General features: G+C 41.2%; 1 protein-coding gene across 12 annotated transcripts in view; it reads left to right on the top strand.

Moving 5' to 3' along the window:
• Positions 1 to 24,977, top strand: part of CLIP1 (CAP-Gly domain containing linker protein 1) — a 116,748-nt gene extending 91,771 nt beyond the window's left edge. For 8 of the 12 annotated variants that reach the window (XM_027566898.1, XM_027566891.1, XM_027566894.1 and 5 more), the window contains 7 exons: positions 12,717 to 12,769; positions 19,183 to 19,300; positions 19,380 to 19,530; positions 20,023 to 20,072; positions 21,197 to 21,202; positions 22,357 to 22,481; positions 23,279 to 24,977. In XM_027566898.1, coding sequence (XP_027422699.1) covers positions 12,717 to 12,769; positions 19,183 to 19,300; positions 19,380 to 19,530; positions 20,023 to 20,072; positions 21,197 to 21,202; positions 22,357 to 22,481; positions 23,279 to 23,504 — 729 coding nt within the window. In that variant the 3' untranslated portion in view covers positions 23,505 to 24,977. The remainder of the gene's footprint in view (positions 1 to 12,716; positions 12,770 to 19,182; positions 19,301 to 19,379; positions 19,531 to 20,022; positions 20,073 to 21,196; positions 21,203 to 22,356; positions 22,482 to 23,278) is intronic. The other 4 variants (XM_027566889.1, XM_027566893.1, XM_027566897.1 and 1 more) reach the window with 1 other exon arrangement.
• The last annotated feature ends 282 nt before the right edge of the window (positions 24,978 to 25,259 follow it).

Here is a 25,259-nt window from a genome sequence, read left to right as displayed (position 1 = left end):
GCGGCAACTGACACCTAGTGCAGCCAAATAAATTAAAAAAAAAAAAAGAATTTTAATTGTAGTGCTGTAGAAATATCCAGTGTTTCATGCTAAAGTGAAGACAGTAAAGACTGAATGTGGGACAGATAAACACTGATCTGGACCTGAGTTCCTTCCTGTTCCCTTTGCTCAACGGCGCAAAAGTTCGCTGACCGTGTTTCAATCGCTGAGCAGATTGTTCTGCCGTTGTTTCATAGAATCATCATACCTGCAATAGTGAGGTTACATTATAGGAAGGAAGCTGAGGCTCAAACATGAAGCACTTCACCAAGGACACACAGCCAGGCAGCGGAGGAGCCAAGATCAGAACTCATGCCTGACTAACTCGTAAGTCTGTTGGCCTGCTACTATCCTTTGCTGAGAATAAAACTTATTTCTTTGTACTTCATCATTAAGTGTTAAGATTAAAAGAAAAAAAGAAAAACCCTCTGAACCAGGAATGGAGTAGGTGGGGTCAAATAGTACTATAAAAATGCACTTTCAATCCTACCATTACTTTTTTTTTCTGCCTCAAATACTTACTTTGCTTAGAAAACCCAAGGGATCCCAGAATCTGTTCTACATCTTAAGGCTCTCACTGGGAATATTGGCCAAGGGTTTTGATTTCCTCAAGAAGCCTTTTGTGAAGAGAACTATTTCATTTCCTGTGTGTTATTTGCAAGTGAGATGATTTGTTGCAATAAAGGAATCCCTGTGTCCCTGTGACTGGTTTTGTAGAATGTCCTCTCCTTTTATCGTCTTAAAAGCTGATGTAGGAAGCTCTGAAATAACGAGGGCTAACAGAGAGCAGGACTGGCTGATGGAAGGTAGAGAGACGATCCACTCTGTGCTTCATTAGAACCCACATCTGCCTTGATTGACACGTGGGTGCCATGTTCCCCCCGGAATAAGTGTTGGAACAGTTGGCAGGCTCACCTGCTCTGGCTCGTAGCCCTCGAGAACCCAGCTGACCAAGCCAGACGCTGAACCCACACGTGCGCATTCTTTGTGGTCTGCTCCATCAGATATTGTCCCTTACAGTGAAAAATGGGTCTCTTAAGTCCCCTTTCTCAAGCAGGATTTTCATTTTAAGAGGGGAGGGGAGTGATAACCAAGATCAGTTAGGGTTGTGAGAGGCGGAAGTGTTGGCGTTAGCTGGCATCACCTGTAACAGAAATCCTTACAAAATGTTACAGAGTGCCTCCTCTTTTCAAAGAGGCTATGTTAGATTGGACATATGGAATTGCTATTGTTTTGCAATTTCATATGACTCAACCAACTAGATAACGTAATTTACCCTTTCTCATGACGGACGGTTTTGAGGATTGTCATTATAATTGCTGTGGACGGTTTGCGCTCACATTGTTTCCCGCCTGATGGCCGACTGGTTTTGTGCTTTTGGGTGTGTGCACGTGTTCAAATACACACTGCATAAATGTACTGTTTTAACCAATTTACAGTGTGCAACTCAGTTGCACTTAGGTCATTTACAGCGCTGTGTGACCATCACCTCTATCTAGAACATCATCACCAGCCCCCCCACAAAGAAAACTCCAGTAAGCAGCCACTCCCCATTCCTCCATCCTCCCAGCCCTGCCAACCACTAATCCATTTTTAATCCCTGCATATTTGCTTATTCTCTACATTTCACATAAGTGGCAATAGACAGTACGTGTCCATTTGCATCTGGCTTTTCATAGCATATTGAGGCGCATCCATGCTGTAGCCTGTGTCAGGATTTCATTTCTTTCCGTGGCCGAGTTGTATTTTACCGAAGGGATAGACCGCATTTTGCTTGTCTGCTTCAGGTGTCTTAGGCTCCTCCACCGTTCAGACTGCCTCGCATCCCTCCTGAAGCCTCCATCCGTGACAGGAGCTGCTACCTCTCATCGCCCCTTCGGGTCTTCTGAGGGTTGGGAAAGCCTCCTTGTTTTCCTAAAAGCAGTGCTCAGCCTAGCCACACTGTTGACACTCGCAGCCCTATCTTCTCCTCATTTTTACTTCCAAACTTTGAATAGTCTGCTTTGTGCCCTGTTTCTCACCTCCCCCTCTGCTTCCCCGCCCCCTCCAGTCTGCTTCCTGCCGTTCCCAGTGCACTCTGGCGTGAAGGATGGCTTCCCTGTGGTGTCTGCACATTTGCGTGGCTCCTTCCGCCCTCTGTGGACGTTCTGACTCTCCTCCTTCAGCTTCCTCCACACCGTTTGCTCATGTTTCTCTTGCCTCTCCCACCACACCGCATCACTTGCTATTTGTGTGTCTGCTTTTCCAGGTCTTCTTCCTCGTCCCCCACTCGGTGCACTTGGCCTCTCTGCTGGTCGTCATCTTTCCTCTCCAGGTGGCCGCTGCCTTCCCTGGTTTGGGTCACAATCTCCTTCTTGGCTCTCTGTGTGTGACACTCGGAACTCAGGCTCTCTCCCCACCTGGCGCTGAGACAGTAGGACTCCTAGAGCAAGACATGCAGGTTGAGTGAATGAAGGAGTGAACGGGTGATGAAATAAGTTCCTCATTTTCAGCCAGGCCCTTCAGTCCTTTTTTGCAGAATACGATGCAGAGACTGTGAGACTTGCCCCTTCCACTTCTCTCACACGAGTCCACTCACTTCCAGTCTCCTGACTTTGTTTCAGAGAGGTCGTGGTTGCCAAAATCCAACCGCAACATAAGCGGGCCATGCGCCCCATGTGGATGGTAGATTCGTACAGTGGATTCAGGCAGGGTCACGTGGTTTCAGGATTAAGAAAACCATGCAGTGCATTATTCTTTTCATAGAGAAAATACTAAAAATAATCCGAGTGATGTGAGTTCTTCTATAGAGGCAGTCACCTTAGGGAGTCACTTTCGGAATGTCTGATTTATCATTCCCAAACTGCACGTGTTTTCTCCCCCGGGAGGGCTGCAGAGACACTGAACTGTCACTATGGGAACAGTGCTGATTTTTTTCCCCCTGGTTATTCGCAAAATGAGGTCACAGTTGGCTTATGGAAACGAGACAGATATTAGATGACTCAGTCACGGTGTTTCATCAACAGTTCCTCCTCCCAGAGGATATGACAGATGCAGTAAACAAAAGACTAGGGGTTATCATCTCAATTGATCCATGAATAATCACCTGCCTTTTACATAAGCCTGCATTCCCAGACCTGAATGTTTAGAAAGGAAGCACTATTTTTAGCTCATCATGTTTCATTTTGGAAAAGTAGTGATCATCAGCCATCAAATTTTAATCTGGGCTGAAGTGGGGGTGCTCATGGGCAAGTAGGGGGCGAGTGAAGGTTGATCCCAGAATCTCTCTCCCTCAATACCTAATGAAAGACACACACTTATTCAGCTATTAAAAGGGGCTCCAGGGGCTTCCCTGGTTAAGAAGCCACTTGCCAATACAAGGGACACGGGTTTGATCCCTGGTCTGAGAAGATCCCTCATGCGACAGGCTGACTAAGCCCGTAAGTGCCTAGAGCCCATGCTCCACAGCCAGAGAAAGCCCACAAGCAGCAGCAAAGACCCAGCTCAGCCATAAGTAAACAAACAAATTAAATAACTTTTTTAAATGATAAAGAATAAATAAATAACAAGAGCTCCAGGAAAATCCAGCAAAGCCAACCAGTTTCCTATTGTAAACGCTGAAATTGACAGTGGCCTGACTCTGTGTTCATAGTGGTAAGAGAAAGGAAAACAGATAGCAAAATTCCCAGAATTTCACTCTAACTCCCCTCACCCCCAGTTTGGAGAAAACTAGACTAAAGGGAGTAAGTAGGCAGCCAAGGAAAGAGCTTTGAGGCTAAGAAGCCCTCTGCTACCACTCAGGATTCTACCAGACCTGGAAGAAAGTGCTAGCTGTCATTTTCCACAGCTAGTCCAGCCAACAGAATGGCTTAAGTAAATGAGGGTTGGGTGGGAATGGGTGGGAATGGGTGGGTTTCCCCCCCACCCCTACTTCAAATGATGATAAATGCACAGGTAGGTAGTACCAGTGGGTCCAGCCACTCCAGAACTTCCTCAGGGAAGCCTGCCCTCCCTCTTGGCTCTGCTGCTGTCCTTAAGCATGGAGGTTTCATCTTCTCAATCTCAATGAGTCTTTTTTTTTTTTTTTTTTTTTTATGACTTAAACATGTAGACCTTGCAGAACTTTCTGGAAGGAAGCAGGGGGAAGGCCAAGCAGAGGGCTCCTCTTCACGGCATTTATCTCTTCATTTGGAGACCCTCCAGATCTCTGTAATAGTGTCACCAGTTGCAGAGATGAGTCTGGATTCCTGCAGAAAGGGAAGGAAACACAGAGGAAATGAGAGTAGATGTTGAAAGAGCCAACTTATGATGCTGCTCAGTTGCTCAGTTGTGCCTGACTGTTTGCAACCCCTTGGACTATAGCCCACCAGGCTTCCCTGTCCTCTCCCAGAGCTTGCTCAAACTCATGTCCATTGAGTCAGTGATGCCACCCAACCATCTCATCCTCTATTGCCCCCTTTTCCTCCTGCCCTCAGTCTTTCCCAGCATCAGGGTCTTTTCCAATGAGTCAGCTCTTCACATCAGGTGGCCAAAGTATTGAAGCTTCAGCTTCAGCATCAGTCCTTCCAACTTGTAATACCTGCCAGGTAATAGAGTTACCTCTATGCCGACACACTGGGTGAGATGCAGGATCTAGAGGAGAAAGCTCAGAGAGAGACCTATAGCAGACTCTATTCATCACTTGAATTGCAGTCTCTCCATCCTTGCCCCGGGCCCTCTGACTACAGAAAGTACAGCCCACAGCACCCAATTTTCAGTTGTAGCTTGAACATGAAGATGAAAGGGCTCAGATAAAGTAGGAAGGACATAAAGGACAATTCATTGACATTACATGTGAGCAAATAGAAGGTCTAAGCAGAGCTGCCCATGGTAGGATGAGCAACTGAAAACATGCTGTACCAAAAGAGGAAAAAAGTAAAGAAAGGAACCTAGGAATCCAAAGAGTGATGGGGAATTCAGGCCATGAGAAAGCATTACCCAGAGTAAAATATGGCTGTGTGTTATATAAAAATTTAAATGATGTAGGGACTTTCCTGATGGTCCAGTGGCTAAGACTGGGCACTCCCCATGCAGGGGGCCAGGGTTTGATCCCTGGTCAGGGAACTAGATTCCCACATGCAACAACTAAGTGTTCGCATGCCACCACTAAAGACCCTGCATGCTTCAACTAAGACCTGGTGCAGCCAAATAAATACATATTAAAAAAAACTTTAGTGATGTAAATAAAACAACTGTTTAAAGAGACAAAGATGAAATAATACAAGCTGAGTGGAGATAAGGAAGAGTTAAGGAAACAAACTGAGGACCAAAGCCATACAGTATCAGAACTGCTAAATATGTAGAAATAGACAGGGACCTAATAGGTGTTTCTGAAAATATACAGAGAATTCTTCAGGTCCCCAGGCAGAAAAAGCAGATTCCCTAAAAAAGAAAAAACAGCCGACTGCAGCTGCATTCAATGCCAGAAAAAAGGAAAAACAACGTACTACATTGTTTCCCAAGTTCTAATGGACAGAAAATACGATCATGAGCCTTGTATCCAGGCAGTTATTATTCAGGTAGGAAGACAGATGTTTCTGAACATGAAAGAACTTGGAAGCTGCAGCATCTGTGAGTCCTGCAAAGTAGCTACTTGCTGATAAAATTTAGCCAAGCAAGACATGATTTAAAATACAGGACTTGGGACTTCCCAGGTGGTCCACTGGTTAACCTACTTTCCAATGCAGGGGATGTGGGTTCAATCCCTGGTTGGGGACCTAAGATCCTACATGTCATGCAGCCAAAACATTAAAGGGGAAAAAAAAAACCAAACCAAAGACTTACTAGATCGAGGGAAGCTGGGCAAAGGGACTAGAGGTGAGTACTAAATCCAGGTAAATAGACAGCTAAGCTGACAGTTTAGGGAACTACAGATGAGGGAATAGAGTTGTGATTCCAACTTTTTATTTGGAAATCATTTTATGCTTTGTGGAAAGTTGTGAAAATAAAACACAGAATACCTAACCACAGTGCGATTGTCAAGTTCAGGAAATGGAACACTGTTATCTAAGGTACAGGCCCTACTCCTGCTTCGGCAGTTGGTGGTGGTGTCCTTTATAGTTTTTGTGGGTTTTTTCTTTACCTGATTCAGGATCCAGTTGACTCGGGTCTCTTCAGTCATCTTTATCTGCAATGACTCTCTGCCTTTGTCTTTTATGACTAAATAAAAACAGGCCTGTACATATAAAATTTTTCATTTTGGTTTTCTCAAGTGTTTCCTCATGATGATATTTGGATCACTCATTTTTAGCAGAAAAATAGCATAAGTGATACCCATTATTGCTTTATCCCATTATTGGCGATGTCAGTTTTGATCATTTAGTGGAGGTAACGTCAAAATATTCGCAAGACAAAAAGAAAAAAAGATCAAAGACAAAGGAGAAATAAGAAAAACATACAGAGAATATGACTAACAAAATGTGAGGTGGTAGACTTGAAAGCAAGTGGAAGTATGCAAACTTCCTCATCTTTTACATCAGGATGATGTTTGATATTATTTTCAATTAAAATTTGCTTAAATGTAAGAAAATGATATTAACATCTTAGGTTTTTTAAAAAAATATATATTCTACTTTAAAATTTTACAAAATAAATGTATAGTATAAACCTAGTAGGAGTTCTTAGAAACGAATATGTCTTTGTGGTAAAGAACATTTTTCTAGGACTTCCATGGTGGTCCAGCGGTTAAAAGACTCCAAGCTCCCAGTGCAGAGGGTGGGGTTCAATCCCTGGTCTGGGAACTAGGATCCCCACGTGCCATGTGTCACAGCCACAACTTTTTTTTTATTTTAAAAAAGGACATTTTTCTGCCCTCAATCATTTTTTATATTTACTTGCTTTTTTATTTCTTCTGTTAAATTCATATAAAGTTAAATTTGCTTTTTTCTCTCCTTTCTGTCCTTCTTGTTCTGTATACAAAGAGAAATGTGTGTGTGTGTGTGTGTGTGTGTGTGGCAAGACAGCTAATATTAATTGTTTCTTCTCTGAAAGGGCTGTTCCCAGAAATTGCCAGATCCTCCTCTTCCTTTCTGCGCTCCCCCGCCACCTTAACCTTCTCCACTTCTGAGAGCAGGAGTCTGTCTGTGTGGGAGGCCAGACTAGAACTCTTCAGACGCTGGGGCTGGGGCCCTGACTTGCGCTGTCAAGGTAGAGCGGATATTTTAGACCTCAGAACAGTAGCTTAGAGAAGAGGCTGAAGTCGCCCACGCATGAACCACTTCCCTGGGGAAGTCAGTGATAATCGCAGCTACTGAGCGCTGGCTCCCTTGGACTAGCTGAGCAGAGAGTTCCTCTGAGGGGACCCAGGCTCCTCAGTGCCACTGCCACTCACACCCGAGCACAGCACCAGCTCACTGACTATCTGACACAGTTGTTCACGTGCCACATAGTTATCAAGTGCCTGCCATGTGCCCATGCATGTGTGCTCAGTCGTGTCCGACTTTTGTGACCCCATGGACTGCAGCCCGCCAGTCTCCTCTGTCCATGGACTTCTTCAGGCAGGAGTACTGGTGTAGGTTGCTCTTTGCTTCTCTGGGGAATCTTCCCAATCCAGGGATCTAACCCACCTCTCCTGGACTGGGAGATGGATTCTTTAGCAACTGCGCCACCTGGGAAGTTATTGAATGCCTACTGTATGCCTGCCATTTAACAAAACAGAACATTGCTTCTCCTCCTTGAGGCTGTGGTTTTTCCTGTGGTCATGTATGGATGTGAGAGGTGGACTGTGAAGAAGGCTGAGCGCTGAAGAATTGATGCCTTTGAACTGTGGTGTTGGAGAAGACTCTTGAGAGTCCCTTGGACTGCAAGGAGATCCAACCAGTCCATTCTAAAGGAGATCAGCCCTGGGTGTTCTTTGGAAGGAATGATGCTAAAGCTGAAACTCCAGTACTTTGGCCACCTCATGCGAAGAGTTGACTCATTGGAAAAGACTCTGATGCTGGGAGGGATTGGGGGCAAGAGGAGAAGGGGACGACAGAGGATGAGATGGCTGGATGGCATCACTGACTCGATGGACATGAGTCTGAGTGAACTCCAGGAATTGGTGATGGACAGGGAGGCCTGGCGTGCTGCGATTCATGGGGTCGCATAGAGTCAGTTGGACACGACTGAGCGACTGATCTGATCTGATCTGATCTAAAGGTTTTTAAAAAACATTTGTTTATTTATTTGGCTACACTGGGTCTTAGTTGCAGCACGAAGAATCTTTAGTTAAGGAATGCAAACTCTTAGTTGTGGCATGTGAGATCTAGTTCCCTGACCATGGATTGAACCCTGGCCCCTGTATTGGGATCCTGGAGTTTTAGCTACTGGACTACCAGGGAAGTCCCTCCAGGAAAATTTTTATTCAAGTAGCTTTTTGGGTTTTTTTTTTGTTTGTTTGTTTTTTGAATCCTGAAAATTTATTATTTGGGAGAATTTCAGATATTGATCCTTTGTTTTAGAGCTTGTGATACTAATCAGAAAATACACATTTTGAAATGAAATTCAAAAGAAAAGAATAATTACATATAAGGCAAATTACAAAGTAGTTCGACTGGACCTGCAGAAGCAGAAGTGTGTGTCTTGATTCTGAACTTCAGCACATCCTTCACGTCACACAAGCTAGTATTTTCTTAAATGACAACATTTAAAACAAATTACTCACCATGTTTATCACATTATAGAACAGTTTTGTGGACAGATGAACTCTTTGAGGTTTTCTGATCCAGTGTTCCCTTCAATCGTGATCATTTGTATACTATTTTCCCTGCAACATTGTATTCTTAATAGTTTTCTGTAAAATAACCCTTCCTTTTATTTAACCTTTTATTACAAACAAGTTCAGTGATACTCCCAGATATCCAACTCCAAAGGCAATCAGCTCTTGGTCATTCTTTTTTTGGTAAAGTTTTTTTTATGATTTTTAAATTTAAAGAAATTTTAAAATCTTTATTGAATCTTCGTTACAATATTGGCGTCTGTTTTATGTTTTGGTTTTTTGGTCTTGAGGCATGTGGGATCTTAATTCCCTGACCAGGGATAGAACCGATGCCCCCTACATTGGAAGGTGAAGTCTTAACCAGTGAACCACCAGGAAAGTCCCTGTTGGTCACTCTTGTTTCAGTTTTACTCTCATTGACCTTCTACTCTTTCATGGATTAATTTGAAGTAAATCCTAGACATACTATCATTTTATCTGTGAACAACTTAATACCTCTAAAAAATAAAATTATTCATTTCTTTTAAATTGTAATGTTATTTTACAATTAGAAATAATTGGACATGAGTTTGAGCAAGCTCCAGGAGTTGGTGATGGACAGGGAGGCCTGGCGTGCTACAGTCCATGGGGTCGCAAAGAGTCAGACACGACTGAGCTACTGAACTGAACTGTTTGTAACATGAAACAATACAAATACATACCATTTCAAAGTTACCATTCCTCCTATTGTTTCATTGAGGCAACATTATAAATGGTTGAGTGTTTCTTTCCATAGTGCTCTTCATTTGTGTAACAGTCTCTCTCTATATAATAATAGTTTTTGTTTTTTACAAAACCTATATTGTATATATTACTCAAATTTGCCTGTTGTTGTTCAGTCGCTAAGTCGTGTCCTCTTTGTGACCCCATGGCACACCGGGCTTCCCTGTCCTTTATCTCCTGGAGTTTGCTCAAATTCATGGCCATTGAGTCAGTGATGCCATCCAATCATCTCATCCTCTGTTGCCCCCTTCTCCTCCTGCCCTTAATCTTTCCCAGCATCAGGGTCTTTTCCAGTGAGTTGGCTCTTTGCATCAGGTGGCCAAAGTATTGGAGCTTCAGCATCATTCCCACTGATGACTATTCAGGGTTGATTTCCTTTAGGATTGACTGGTTTGATCTTGCAGTCCAAGGGACTCTCAAGAGTCTTCTCCAGCACCACAGTTCGAAAGCATCAATTCTTCAGGCTCAGCTTTCTTTATGGTGCAACTCTCACATCCATACATGACTGCTGGAAAAACCATAGCTTTGACTATATGGACCTTTGTCGGCAAAGTGATGTCTCTGATTTTTAATGTACTGTCTAGGTTTGCCTCCCCCCACCCAAAGTTATATTTATTAAGATAAAATATACAAATTCACCTTTCATAGATACATGGTTCAGTGAGTTTGACATATATATACAGTCATATAATATACCCTTACAATCAAGATTTTCTTCTCCCCAAGAAGTTCTCTCATATTCTTTTTATAGTCAGTCACTTCCCAATTCCTAAACACCATTTCTCTCTTCTATGGTGCTATAGTTTTGCCTCTCTTTTGGGCTGGCAAAGAAGTTCATTTGTGTTATCAACCCGGTTCAGTCCCTGGTTGGGGAACTAAAATCCTGCAAGCTGATTGGTGCAGCCAAAAAACAAAAGTCAGGGTCACAAAAGACAAGGAAAGAATGAGGAACCAGCTGGACTAAAGGAATATGATTACTAAATGAAACTTGTTATCCTGGATTCGATCCTGGACCAGAAGAAGGAAAAAAAGAAAAAATACCCACCATTTCTGATGAAGAATTGGTACAGAACTTCCCTCGTGGTCCAGTGGTTAAGAATCCCCCCCTCCAATACAGGGAACAGGGGTTTGATCCCTGGTCTGGGATGATCTCACATGCCGAGGAGCAACTAAGCCTGTACACCACAACTACTGAGCCCACGAGCCCTAGAGCCCGTCCTCTGAACCTAGAGAAGCCACTGCAGTGAGAAACCCACATACCACGACAAAGAACTGCGATAAGAACCATTGTGATTTTCTTTAGGATTGACTGGTTTAATCTCCTTGCTGTCCAAGGGACTCTCAAGAGTCTTCTCCAGCACTGCCTTCACTATCTCCTGGAGTTTACTCAAATTCATGGCCATTGAGTTTAGTAATGCCAGCCAACCTGCCACAACTAGAGAAAGCCCACATGGCAACGATGACCCAGCGCAGCCAAAAAATAAATAACAGGCAGTACAATAAGTACCCTAAATTTCTGTTTCATGGAAATTCAGGCACAAGAACTTCATCCTCCAAGAAACAGGGAGAATCTCTGCATGCTGTTCTTTGCAGTGTTGAATGATTTTCCAAGTGTTTATTGATTGCTTGTATTTTCTCTGCTGTGAATTACCTGCCATGTCACTTATGTATTTGTTAATTTTTTGTTAATTTTTTTTGTTCAGTCCCTGGCTGGGGAACTAAAATCCTGCAAGCTGATTGGTGCAGCTTTGTTAATTTGTTAATTTTTTTCTTGTGTTTCAGTTTTTATAACTATAAAACAGTCTTCCTTGTTTTAAAAATAAATACAAACCACATACAAGGATGCAGAGAGAATGAGAGCCCCTCTTATCTCCATATCCCACTCTCCAGATGTTCTTCTCCCTCTCTCATTTCATTTTTTAAAGTTTGCCTCCCACTCTTTTTCCTTCCTTTTACTCTTTAAAAATTTCTAAATATTTCCGTGAAGTGAATTACTCATGCAGCAGAAGGATTTATCTTAATGGACTAGGAAAGGAACATCTATAGTGGGAAAAAAACCTGTATGTTAACCTCTGTAGATTTCTTGATAGACTCATGTTCAAAACATACATGTTTCTATTGAAGAATTTTTAAAGTATAAAGACCTTTATAGCAAAGCACATACATAACTGACACGTAATCAGAAATAAGACCACAACTACTTACTGTGAGTAGCAGCTTAAATTCTAGGAACCTAGAATCTTAAATTCTAGAATCCATAAATTCTTAAATAAATGAAATTTACAGAGTCTTTACAGAGTCTTTGCTGTTATCCTTTGATTAAAAAACAAACAAAAAAAAAGGACTTCCCTGGTGACCCAGTGGTAAAGAATCTGCCCTGCAATGCAGGGGACCTGGGTTTAATCCCTGATCTGGGAAGATTCCACATGCTGTGGGGCAAGTAAGCCCATGGCCACAAGACCCAGTACAGCCAAAAAAGAAATGATTTTTTTAACTGTAAGAGTTTGTTCACCTTTTTGTGTTATTAACAGTGTGACTGTATTTGGCTAAACTCTGTGGTATAGTTTGGGAGTAGAGGTGTGTCTTCCCTCACAAGATTGACTAGCTGAATCTTTTGTTTTTTCATCCTTCATAGAAGAACAAAACATTAGAACTAATGGGCCACTGGAAATTCTTTTGTAACTTTATTTTATAGGTGAGAAAGAAATGAGTGGAATATAAGAGGCCTAAGATGACGCCCTTGTAGAATAAATTACCGATTCTTAGCCCTACCCAAGTTGGTGACATTTGCCTTCTATTATTTCAGGAAAGGAACCAGAATGCTAATAGTGAAGCTTCCCCTCATGCATCTAACAAGTGAAGGAAACATTTATTGAATGTTTAAGATATGGCATGTACATGGTGTTGTTTAATACTTCAGCTCTCAGGTGCCTGAGGAAGAGGTCATACATGATTTGTAAATTAGTAACTGTGGGACTTCCCTGGTGGCCCAGTGGTTGAGACTCCACCCTTCGAATGCAAGGGGGACGGGTTCAGTCCATATGGTGATGTACACTTGGTCTTTTCTCACTGCCTCTCAGGAAAGCCAGTTGCTTTAGCTTCACTGGAGCGTGGGAATGTGACCTGCAGGATGAGAAATCAGCCTCTCTGAGGGCTTGTTATGAACTGAACTTTTTTTTCTGTGTGTGTTTTTTTCCAGCTGGAAGAAGAGAGATCGGTGCTCAATAATCAGTTGTTAGAAATGAAAAAGAGGTAGGCTTTTCTTTTTGTGTATATTATTTTGTGTGCGTGTGTGCGTGCGTGTTTAATAAGGAAAATGTTGGAACATGCTGTGTGAAGTGACTTGTAGAAAACATACGACCTTCTTATACTCAGAAAATTGCATCGTGTTAGTTTGGTACTTATAATTGACAAATTTGGAAAGTTTCAGTATGAATTACTAACAGAAGATTTTTGATTTTAAGTCATGTTCAGTTGCATTTATTCAGAAGTATCCTAAAGTCAGATTGTCTCATATTACATACCGCTGTACCTCCTAGTTTCAGTAACTAAAAATACTGCCGTTTTACCTAGAGTAATTGATCTGCATATAAGTACTGATTTCAGTTACATAAAAAGTTTAATTTTTTCACAATAATGGGAAGCACCATTTTAAACATTTCTATTTATTTTCTGAAAAAGAGCTTTGTTATTTGTTATTCTTTGATGATAATCAAATGCTATTCAAATGGAAGTTGCCAGGACTTTTGAGTAAGGATAAATGGGCCCCCAGGAATAATCAGCCTGATGCTTATGCTTTCTGATGGTCTCTGTCTGCTCTTTTACAATGTGCAGTTTGTGTTTAGAGAAACTCTCTGCTTTACTCTGCATGCCAAGCAGGTTTAGCGTGCATTGTTGCTAAGACCCACAGCCTGTACAGCGGTTTGCTGTAGAGTACATCACAAGAGTGATGTGCTTTTCTGTTTTATTAAATGTGAAAAGAAAAATAAACCTTTAGAAATAGTACAATCAAGAATTCCTGGGGCTTCCCTGACAGTCCAGTGATTACAAGTCCTCGCTTCCGCTGCAGGGGGCACGAGTTCGAATTCCACGTGGTGCTTGTGCAGCACGGCCAAAAATAGAGAAATAAGTTTTTTGAAAAGAATTCCTGTATACCTCAATTTAAAAAACATAAGAAAATAAAATAGGGAAGAAAAATTCCTTCACAGTCTTGCAGAGCACCTTATTCTCGATTGTCAGGGCAGAGGAAGCTTCCCTTACTGACCGCTGACGCAGGTGTTTACACTGACAGTCTTCCTCCTGCCAGCATGGCAGTTGCTGCAGGACCTAGGGCCTTATTTAGCCCACAAAGATATTCGGGTTCCATAAGCTACATTCTAAAGGAAATTAGGCCTCAGTCCAGGGGTGCCTTCCTCCTTTTTTTTTAAGACATCCTTAAACTCTTTCTTCTTGAAAGTTTCACATCAGATGGCATATGTGTTCCACGACCGCCACAACCCTGGTCCAGCCAGGTGCCCACCAAGTGCCCCTCGTGAGCTAGTGACCGGCCTGCTATGACTCACCCTGGGGCCTGGGTATAAGCACGGCTCTGCCCATGGGGGCCTTGGGATATTTAATTTTATATGAAAAAGGCTTTGTTTCTTTAAAAAGAACCCTGTATATGCAGTTATCAAGGGTATGTGAAAACATAATAGCACTTACTCCTGAGGCATTCTGGTAAGGGAATGTATAAAAATCAGCAGATGTGAGTACTGATGTCATTAATCCCTTTGCACTTATGTAGCACTTGTAATTCACAGATTTCTCATATCTCTAAACAAACCATTGAAATGTATATTGGGGCTTGCACTTAAAAATGATGAAATCCAAACCCCCAAACTTGGGCAACTTGGCTAAGAACTCAGATGCAGGCACAAGACCCAGGACTTCAAATCTTTTTACACGGGGTCTTTTCTCACTGTACATTTAATGTTTGTTTATTTTTACTTTTTAATATTTTTTGAAAAGAAAGATGAGAGGCTTTGTTACTCTTTTCCTTGTGACTTTGACTAAATCACATGCCTCTCCAAGTGTGATTAGACATGGGACTTTTTTTTCCCGGCTTTAGAAGATAGAACAAATTTGGATACCTGTCTGTCCCTCTCTCCTTATTTCATTCTGCTCCCGTGTTAGGTCCTGGGTATGTTTAAGAGAATCTCTCTTGAAAATTATTCTTTTAATTGAAAAATGCAGATAAAGATAATTTTTTCTGGGAGTGAAAAAATTTTAAACATGGTTTCTTATATTTAGAGCTTTGGTGGGGGAGGGGTTCAAATTGTTAATTAACCCTTATGGAAAATTAGGTCTATTTGAGAAGTCTGGATGCAAATATATTTTAGCTAATTTGGGGGGACCATGAATGCATTCTGAAAGTCAGTTTTGTAAAGGATTTGTATGTAGATCTAGGTGTGTAACAGTTAAGTACATGTAGCATAGAGTACTAAAAAAAATTTGGATACTTCCTTAATTTAAAAGTCTGGAGTGACTTCTCTGGCAGTCCTGTGGTTAGATCTTTGTCTTCCAGTGTAGAGGGTGGGGGTTCTGTCCCTTGTTGGAGAACTAAGATCCCACTCATATGCCTTGTGGTCAAAAAACCAAAACATTCAAAAAAAAAAAAAAAGCAATATTGTAGAAAGCTCAATAAAGACTTTAAATATGGTCCACATCAAAAAAAAAAAAAAAAAAAAAAAACCTGGAAAAAAAAATCTGGAAAGTACTTAAAAATCACAAAAGATATTTGAAATGTGGTTGTTCAAGCAAGAACTGAGATCTTAGTCAACATACATAGCCAAGAAAGAATATAATTGCTTCATTCAGACTATATTGTTCATTATTTTGAAGTGCAGTACTTACTCCTGACATGGGGTGAAACAAAATACTTATTAAGACATACTTAATAAGTTAAGACTTATTAACCCAAAAAACTATGGGCTTTTTGCTATCTAATGTTGAATCGCAGGCAACATGCAGTGAAATTTTTTCTCTTAGCCTGAAAATGTAATCATTTCTTTGGAAAACCAGACTCCGAGTTAGGCAGACCTCTTTCAAAGCAGTTTCCAAGGCCTCCAGTAGATGAAGCAGAGCCAACCTCAACTTGCTTTACCTAACAGAAGGAGAGAAACATGTTCCTCTGGCCAGAAAGCCTGTGGCAGATTCGGGAACCAGTTTGGCTTCCCTCCCTTCTGGAGGCTTTTTGATGTCAGAGAAGGGAGCCCAGAGCCAAAATCTTAGATGCGGACTATAGAGTCGGGATTAATTCTGCGGGCGACCCCCGCAAGATTTCCGTCAGGAAGGAAGACTGGTGGGCGGCCCGCCTGCCAGTTCTGAAGAGGTCACTGCCCCTCCAGCTCGCTCAGCTCACTGTGGGTTGCTAAGTGTCTGACTGTCTCGAGCTTGCGCTACTTACCAATGCTCATCTCACCCCCTCTCTTTTCCCTTTCCTACACTTGCTTCCTTTGCTCTATCTGTGTGTCTTTAATGGTAAGACTAAAGAAAGTCTATCCACGTTATAATAAATAAATTTCATATATTTTTTAGTAAACCAAGTTGTCATATATATTTTTTGGCTGCCTTTGTCCCTCTGTGTCTTGCTTTTGTTTTGAAAAATATCCTCAGCAGTACACACACACACATACACACACACGCACATATCTTTTTTATCTCTCTATATACAGCACAGAACTTCAGTGCAAATTTAGTTCTCCTTGCTGTATTTGCAGTTCTCTTCATGTTCCTAATATTTGGTTCTTGTTACCTTGCGTTTTTAAAGCTTGCCCCGTAACACTTTAAGGTATTTCCTTCATTACCGGAATTTATTTCTTATGTAAGTGGTAAGGAAAGAATCTGGGTTATACGTTCTCTTGGGGGAAAGATTTCTGGCCCCTGAAGCCCTTCTTTCATGTTGTTTATCTTCCCTCCTTGATATTTTTAGTAAGGCCAAGTCACTCGAGCCAGAGTGGCCTTAAAGTAACACAGGCCCTCTTGTCAATGTGATGTGTGACTCAGGTGTCAGTAATATTGGCAGAACTAGTTTAGACCGTCTTGGTTTGCATCATCTTGGTTTGGGCTCAGGAATTGCCTGAGATGCTGACAGTGAAGACCTGTCACCAAGAGGAGCTGCCAAGGTCTATTTGTCCCTTCAGAATTTGGTATACAAATCACAAGTCAGATCCCTTTCTTAACCACCCACCTTTTGATGAGTTTTGTCCAAGAAATAACGGTTTGCTATCTTCTTAGAAGGCAGCCTCACTTAGAGGCCATTTGTATGTGGAGATAAGCAAAGACACCTGTGCCTTTTTCTTCTGCCAGCTGATGGCGTCCTTATCCTCCCTAACACAAAGATTTAGAAGAATCTAAATCTGCTAATACCCCAACCCTGGTATTTCTCAGTAAAAATATTTAAAATCACATTGTTCAAATTTGAGTTGAATTTACAAGTGAATCTCTTGAAATTGTTTGCTTTGAAATAATTCCTTTATTATTTTACAAAGAAGCAGAAAGTAAAAATGGCCAAATCATGGAAATACAAGCTCTTACTTTTAATGGCCTTATTAACTTTACCTAATGTGCTGTATAGAGCAAGAAATTGAAATAGATTTTACAATAGAATGAACTACCAAATATCCTTTAATAGAAACATAAGGAGCAGAAGATTTATTGAATCTTCAGATAAAAATAGATACTTACTTTCCAGATAGAAAAAGATGCCTATACATTTCTTTCATTTAAATCTTTGGGGTTCTTTTGTTTTTTGTTTCACATAAGCACGATCCTCTTTCCTAGTGAGGTGTCATGCAGTTAGTAATTTAACATCACCAAGTGTTCGTATAACACTTGGGTGTTGAATTCAAGACATTTTCTGTAAGTCTCAGATTCTTTTCTTACTACTTATTCTGGGGTATAAGTGTAAGCCACACACTGAGATAAATACAACACTTATATTTTCCATCTTTGTATAGAACTTCAATTTACCATAAACCATGAGAATTCTGTAATTCGTGTGCCGGATATCTTGGGTCTCACTAACCAGACATACATTCTGCCATTTCTAACCTGGGCCTCAGTTTCTGATCCCTCCTGTCAGTTCTAAGACAGACCAAACCACTACGCGCTCCATGTTCACCCAGCTCCTCCCAACAGAACCGGGAGCGATTTTTCTCTTTGCACCGTGAACTCTCAATGATGATTATCCACGTGAAGGCAGTGCCTTAGGTTGTAAGACCCGAGGGCTAGCTAGGAAATTTTCCCCCAGTAATGTTTTTCCCCCAATATTTTTGTGATACGAGGTCTTTTTTCCTCTGTTTCACACCGCATGTAATTTAAAAAAAAAACAACAAAAAAAACATTTCAAAATTTGAGGTTTCCAGGAGCCGCAAATACAGTACAGAGAGTCCTGCGTTCCCTTCTCTCGTCTTCGCCTCACATGCCCATCTTAGCACCCCTGGTCCTTTGATCGAAACCGAGAGAGTAACATGGGTCCAGACCTCTTAGCCAAACTCTAGACGTTGTTAAGACTCCCCCGGTTTTTCCACACCATGTCCTTTTTCCTCTCCCAGGGCCCATCTAGGACACCCCATCGCCTTTACTTGTCACATCTCCTTAGTCTCCTCCAACCTGTGACACCCCCTCAGTCTTTCCTTGGCTGTCGTGACACTGGCACTTTTGAATTTTCACCACAAAAATGTAAATGAAAGCACACATGTTTATAATCACACAGTAGCTTCCTGCCCTTTGGGGTCGTCTCTGTTGTGTCCCTCCTTCCCTGTCTTCCTTTCATCTCTCCCTTTCTTTTCTCACTCCCCTGACTCCAAGAAACAATCTTCCTCTCCTGGAAAGCCTGGTGCCCCTCCCTGTGCTGACAACCAGATGCTGGGTCGGCCTGAGAACAGACTCCCCGAGCACTGACCTGCTCCCTCCAGGTGTCCCCCCAGCTTCCATTCTGCAGCTGGAAATCCATCTTCACGTTTCTGTCCTAGCCTTTTTTTGTAATTTACCTTTCATTTCTATGAGCAAGCAAAAGTCGTCTTCAGAGTCTTTATGGATGAAAAGTAATGATCCTTCAGTTTGAATAGTGGTCATAATCTCTACTACTGTTTTGGCCCATAAGATCTCCAAAACACACTCTGGGAACTTGCTCAAAGTTACTGAAATTAGTGAGAACCAATCGATACTTCCAGCATAAAACTGCTCTGCATGATGTCTGTATAATCGCTTTGCATGTGTGTATTTTAATTGTTGTTATTGCCTGGTAAGAAATAGCAGAATTCATCTGGGAGGGGGGTTAGATTTTTTTGTTTTTAATAGTTCTTTGCGGGGTGCAACAGTCTTGTTTTTTTAATTCGTCTTCCGAAGTTATTAACTTGTTTCTTTAAATTCAAACGGATACAATGATATGCAGATTCTGGTATATCTCTGCATAGGTAAACTTTTTCTCCCCTCACAGTAAGTAAAACTTCAAGTAAAATTTCGCCAGCATAATAGCCTTAAACCCCCTGTAAAACTTCCCTGTGATACTTTCTCCCCTTACATTAAGCTAAAGTTAATTGAGTGTTTTTCTCCCATCCTTGTACACTGACCACCCTCTCGGTTGATTTCTGGAATTTTTTTTGAACTCTTTGGTCTTTTAGAGAATCCAAGTTAATAAAAGACGCAGATGAAGAAAAAGCTTCCTTGCAGAAATCCATCAGTATCACTAGTGCCTTACTCACAGAAAAGGATGCCGAGCTGGAAAAACTGAGAAATGAGGTAGGGTACCCTCCTCAGGGAGCCTTCCCACGCCTGTCGGTGCCCGGAACCCGAGCCTAAGCCAGCCCATGTATTTCAGGTCACGGCGCTCAGGGGAGAGAACGCGTCCGCCAAGTCCTTGCATTCAGTTGTTCAGTCTCTAGAGTCTGATAAGGTGAAGCTTGAGCTCAAGGTAAAGAACTTGGAGCTTCAACTCAAAGAAAACAAGAGGCAGCTCAGCAGCTCCTCAGGTAACGTGACCACCGCCGCCTCCGGAGAGGAGCTCTTCCCGGGGTAGAGCTGCCCTTGGAAGGAGGCACCTGCGCCGCCCTCCGAGGGCCCCCCCCCTGGCCTGGGCTCTCCCGCGCTTTCATCCAGGGAGACCCCACTCAAAGGGGGCGTGGCTGCCTCTCCGCACTTCCAGACCTTCCCGCGGTCCTGAGCTGCAGAAATTTATATAACGCTGCCATGTCGGGGGCGACCGTGGGTTCTGAAAGTGCACTGCCGGGAGGAGAACATGATAGGCCACCCACCAGCAGTGGGCCAGCCCAAGGGAGCGCCGCCGTGCCTTAGGGGGCCAGATACGGGACCGGAACTCCAGACGTGCTCAGAGGCGCCTGTGGGGATTCCACACCAGAATGAGTTTCTCCCACTGGCCCTTTCGTTGTAAGAACAAGGAAACAAGATGGGATGGCAATTTTTTAAAATATCCCCCCTCCACTTTTTTTTTTTTTTAACATAAGGTAATACTGATACTCAGGCAGAAGAGGATGAAAGAGCCCAGGAGAGTCAGGTAATATGCCTTCCTTTTGCTTTGCTTACTTGTTTTCTTTTTTTTTTTAATCATTTAATGTTTTGACTAGATAATGTATTCATATGGTCTGAACATTGAACAGTATTAAAAATATATACACTGTTTAAAAAAAAACTCTCCCTCCAAACACCATCCCTCTCCTGCTTAGTTTCCAACCCCCTAAACAGATAATCAGGGTTATTACTGTCTTTTTAAATTTTTTCGGAGATTTTTAAAAAATGTATATACAAACCAAGACTAACACAGTCTTTCCCCTCTTTTGTTACACAAATGGCATAGAAACTGATCTCTAATTTTTTACACATGTATAGTATTCCATTATATGGAGATATATATATATATATACACACCATAATTTAATCAGTCCTTATTGGTTGACATGACTTTTGGGACGTTTCTGATCTTTTAGGTGCATTATAAACAATGCTATAGTGTACTGTCTTGCACATCTATCATATTACAGCTATAATAATATTTCTTTAGGATTAATTCCTAGAAGTAGAATTACTCTGTTAAAGGTTCCTTCCTCATCTTTACCTTAAAAAGACAGTTCTTGAAAACTGTCTCCTAAAGCCAAAATTATCAAAATAGCTTTAGTTGTACAAGTGGGATTACATGGAGGTAAACTATTCTATTTTTGGAAATGGATGGCATCACCGACTCAATGGACATGAGTTTGAGTAAACTCCGGGAGTTGGTGATGGACAGGGAGGCCTGGCGTACTGTAGTCCATGGGTCGCAAAGAGTTGGGCACTACTGAGCGACTGATCTGAACTGATAGCCCAGAAGTAATAAACATGTATTTTCAGTTTTAATTAATATTTTGGACATATTTATCCCATTCAAAATTCAAAGGTACAAAAGCCATCTTTCACTTTTAAATAAAAGAGAACTCAGTGACTTGGTGATTTGTTTGTTATGACATCTCCTTTGAAAGGCATGTAAGAATTCAACCAACAGCCTAACTTTAACCCTGGCTAGCATTGTCTCTGCTTAGTTTATATGTCTAATGAGCACAAAATTAACAATGTTTTCTCTCCCCCCTCTTCCTTTCTGCTTCCGTTTGTTTCATCTGCCACTGCCAACACTTTTCTTCCCATCAGCAAATGGTTTGTTTTATGTTTCCTAATTTGTGAGCATGTATGTGAGTGTGTGTATATGTGTGGCTTCCCACTGTACTTCCCATTTTATGGCTTTTTTTCCCCTTCCTGATATGATACGTAGCTCCCCACAGGATATAGTCTTATAAAATACAGTTTGAGAAGTGAGATAAGAGTCAGTGGGTCTGCCTTCAATGTCAGAAGGGATATTCTGCAGAGAATAACAAAGCTAGTGATTTCTAGCTTTGTTTTGTAACTGCCCCAGTGGGAGAAAAAGGCCAAATATTTCTTTGAAAAATAAATACTGGATGGGCCAAAAAGTTTGTTCAGATTTTTCATCTTACAGAAAAGCCCCAAATGAACTTTTTGGCCAACCCAATATGTATGTATGAGTGTACACACACACACACAATATTTTTTTAAATTGTAAAGTAGGATTTTTTTTTCCTGATGGACATTTAGAGAAATGAGACCTTTTCATTATTTGTAGAAGAGAGGAGAAATCATTTTTAAATTAAAGTGCCCTTGCTTTGAAACGTCGGACAGGAGTGTTTCCTCCTGGTGGTCAGTCACCTCCTTACCCCACTGCTCCGAGTCTGGGCCCCGGTCCCCTGAACACTGCCCTCTCGGTGTGTGCCTGCATCAGTTGAAAGGGAGCTTAAGTCTTCTCTTTAAAATCCTTCTTTTGGGGCTTCCCGGGCAGTCCAGTGGTTAAGACTCCTCTCTTCCATTGCAGGAGGCATGAGTTCAATCCCTGGTCAGGGAACTAAGATCCCACATGCCATGGGGTGTGGCCCCAAACAGAAAAACTCCAAAAAAGCTCCTTCCTTTTTCTCTGAAGACCCACTTACCATCCCACCATAATAAGTGAATGTTAAATTGTGGTCTGAGGAGAATTTACATAAGCTTATTCAAATCTACAGAACGTGAAAGTCCTGGATTGGTTCTACAGTTTAGCTGAACAAGTAACTAGTTGTGCTTTTTGTACAATTGTGTGTGTGTGTGTGTATAAACATGTTTGAAAAGGGTTGAGTCACGGCCATTGCTGGCCCCTGTGACTTCAGCACACTCTGCATCCACAGCCTGAGTATAATTGCTGACTTCTTGATGCTCCAGGGTACATATTTCAGGCATTTTACACATTTTTCTCCCAAACAAATTAGATTGACTTCCTCAATTCAGTAATAGTGGACCTTCAGAGGAAGAATCAGGACCTCAAGATGAAGGTGGAGATGATGTCAGAAGCAGCCCTGAATGGGAACGGGGACGACCTGAACAACTACGACAGGTATTTCAAGTTCAGCGATGCTGAGTGGAACCTGAGTTCCATCTAAATACGTGTGTGTTTTTAAAGTTAGGTTCTCCAGACAGAAAAGGACAAATATGGCTTCTATGTGGAATCTAAAAAAAAAAAAAAAAAGTGATACAAATGAACTTATTTGCAAAACAGAAATAGAGTCACAGATATAGAAAACAGTCCTGACTTATGGTCACCAAGGAGTAAGGGGAGGAGGGATAAATTGGGAGACTGGGATTGCCATATACACACTACTATATATAAAATAGATAACTAATAATGATCTACTGTTATAGCACAGGGAACTCTACTCAGTACTCTGTGGTGAACTATATGGGAAAAGAATCTATAAAAAGGGGGCTTTATGTATGTGTATGGCTGGTTCACTTTGCTGTACAGCAGAAGGTTTCACAACACTGTAAATCAAATATAATCCAAAACTAAAAAAGAAGGGAAAATATACATATAACTGAGTCACTTTGCTATGCAGTAGAAAATTAATGAAACATTATAAATCAACTGTACTTCAATATTTTTTTTAAAAGTTAGGTTCTCCAGTGGATTGGAGAAACAATTGCTTTGTGATTATTTGGCCATAAACTGACTTCCACAAGTCTGGCAAGAGTAGAAATGGTTTGATCTGAAGATTTTAAATGCGTACCCTAGTACTTGTACTTGAGGCTTCGCAGAATCCTTGCTTGTGTTTTATTCCTTACAAATGGTACTGTCTCTTGAATTTCTTCTGAGGGACATGAGTTTCTGATCATACACATTGATAACATTTGCAGTGATGACCAGGAGAAACAGTCCAAGAAGAAACCCCGCCTCTTCTGTGACATATGTGACTGCTTCGATCTCCACGACACAGAGGATTGTCCCACCCAGGCCCAGATGTCCGAGGACCCGCCCCACTCCACACACCACGGCAGTCGGAGCGAGGAACGCCCCTACTGTGACATCTGTGAGATGTTTGGGCACTGGGCTACCAACTGCAATGACGACGAGACCTTCTGATGAAGCCTTCCACCCAGAACTGGGCTCTCTCAGATGCACTAGCGTGTAGGCAACTGACCACCAGCATTATGCGTGCAGACTTCAGGAGAACTCACGTTATTTTTGACCCCCATCAACAGATCTAAGAAAATATTTTGATCTTCCACAAAATCGCCCTTTTAGTCTCCCCGTATAAGTTTATAAGTTAGAATAATAAATAAGGGGGGGTTTTCACCTCTGATTTTTGTCTTCTTGATTTTTAAAAAGTATTCCATTGCACCAGATGCCATTACACGAATCGTCCCTATGAGGGAGACCTCACAGAACAACTCCTAGCCTTTCAGTACCTTATTTAAGTTAACTTTAAATTATGCCGTTCCTCTTCATATTTGCACTAAAATATTTCCAGGCTGCATTTGTATATTTAGATGTTTGGGTTAAGCTTTGACACTGGAATGAGTTGAAAAAAAAGTATGCCACTTTGCATTTTCATCTACTCGTTTATTTTTAGTCAAAGAAATAGCTGAGTTCTTTGCACTACCCAATGTCAGTAGTGCCTTTATTTCAGGCTTGATGATACTTTTAGGTGTGATTATAAAATCATGAAACAGGTAAAGGGAGGGGGAAGCCCCCAAACTGCTGTGGGGACGTTTTATTATAATCTCGATGCTGCACCCACTGTACTCTACTGTGGTGTTTTGTTTATCCGTTTTGCATAATTTCAGCTTCTATATATTATATGTATATATTTTTGTAAAATCTATATTTTGGGGAAAAAACCTATACAGTATGTCTTTCTTTTCAGATTTTTATCTTTATGAAAAAGGAAACACTTAAAATGTTCATCAGGACGTGACACACTAGGCCAGGATCAGCATCACGTGGCTTCGCAGCTGTGTGTTCTCTGTTTTCATTTTCTTTCTTTATCAGGAATAAGTGGGAGAATTTTCTCCAGGTTTTGTTTTTCTTCTCCAACAAATATCCCCAGCAGTCGGTTAATTAGATAATAAGCCACTCTAAAACACCTAAATGAACCAATCTACAATCTTTACAACTTTTTTTTTTTTACTGTGTTTTTAGATGAATGTACTATGAGAAATTCAACATTAATAGTTTTGGATTTTCTTATCACAAAAAATAAAATGAAGGACCTCAACCACAAGTTTAGTAACCAGTTTGAATCTATTTATCTTTATTTGAATGTCTTTTAGAATATGTAAAAAGTAATAAATAAATGTATCCTCCAGGAGACATGTATAATAAAAACTTCTATAATTGTACATATGCCTTTGATGTATTTTCCCCTCCAGATTATCAACTATGTGTTTGACAAGTGAAAAATAAATATGTAATCAGTTGAAATTTGGGATTATAAACAAACATATCATAATAGGAACTGTTTCACAAACACAAAATGTAAAGCAGTATTAAAATCCAAGCAAACAAGTGTTCTGTAACTACTTTAATAAATGGTTATTCTTTTTTGCCAGTGTAGTAGACTGGTATTATTCTCAGGTTTATTTGTCCTAATGGTTTTTCTTTAAATGAGCAAGCACCAGAGGTCCAAATAGCAATTTCTACTGCAGTCTGTTGAGAAACTGCTTTTAAGAAATGATCTCAAAGCATTCTGTGACCCACTCAGCATAAAATAAATACCCAAGGTGGTTATCCATTGCATTGTCTCACTGTATTACTCACAGAAATGTAAGTGGCACTGTGCAGTACCAACTACCTACTAAAGAATGAAGTTTGGAAAGAAACTCTGAAAGCTGCTGT

Source organism: Bos indicus x Bos taurus, chromosome 17 (genome assembly GCF_003369695.1).
Source record: "Bos indicus x Bos taurus breed Angus x Brahman F1 hybrid chromosome 17, Bos_hybrid_MaternalHap_v2.0, whole genome shotgun sequence".
NCBI classification, from domain to species: Eukaryota; Metazoa; Chordata; class Mammalia; order Artiodactyla; family Bovidae; genus Bos; species Bos indicus x Bos taurus.
Note: the sequence above shows the minus strand (reverse complement) of the source record. Positions and strands in the feature narration are given on the sequence as shown.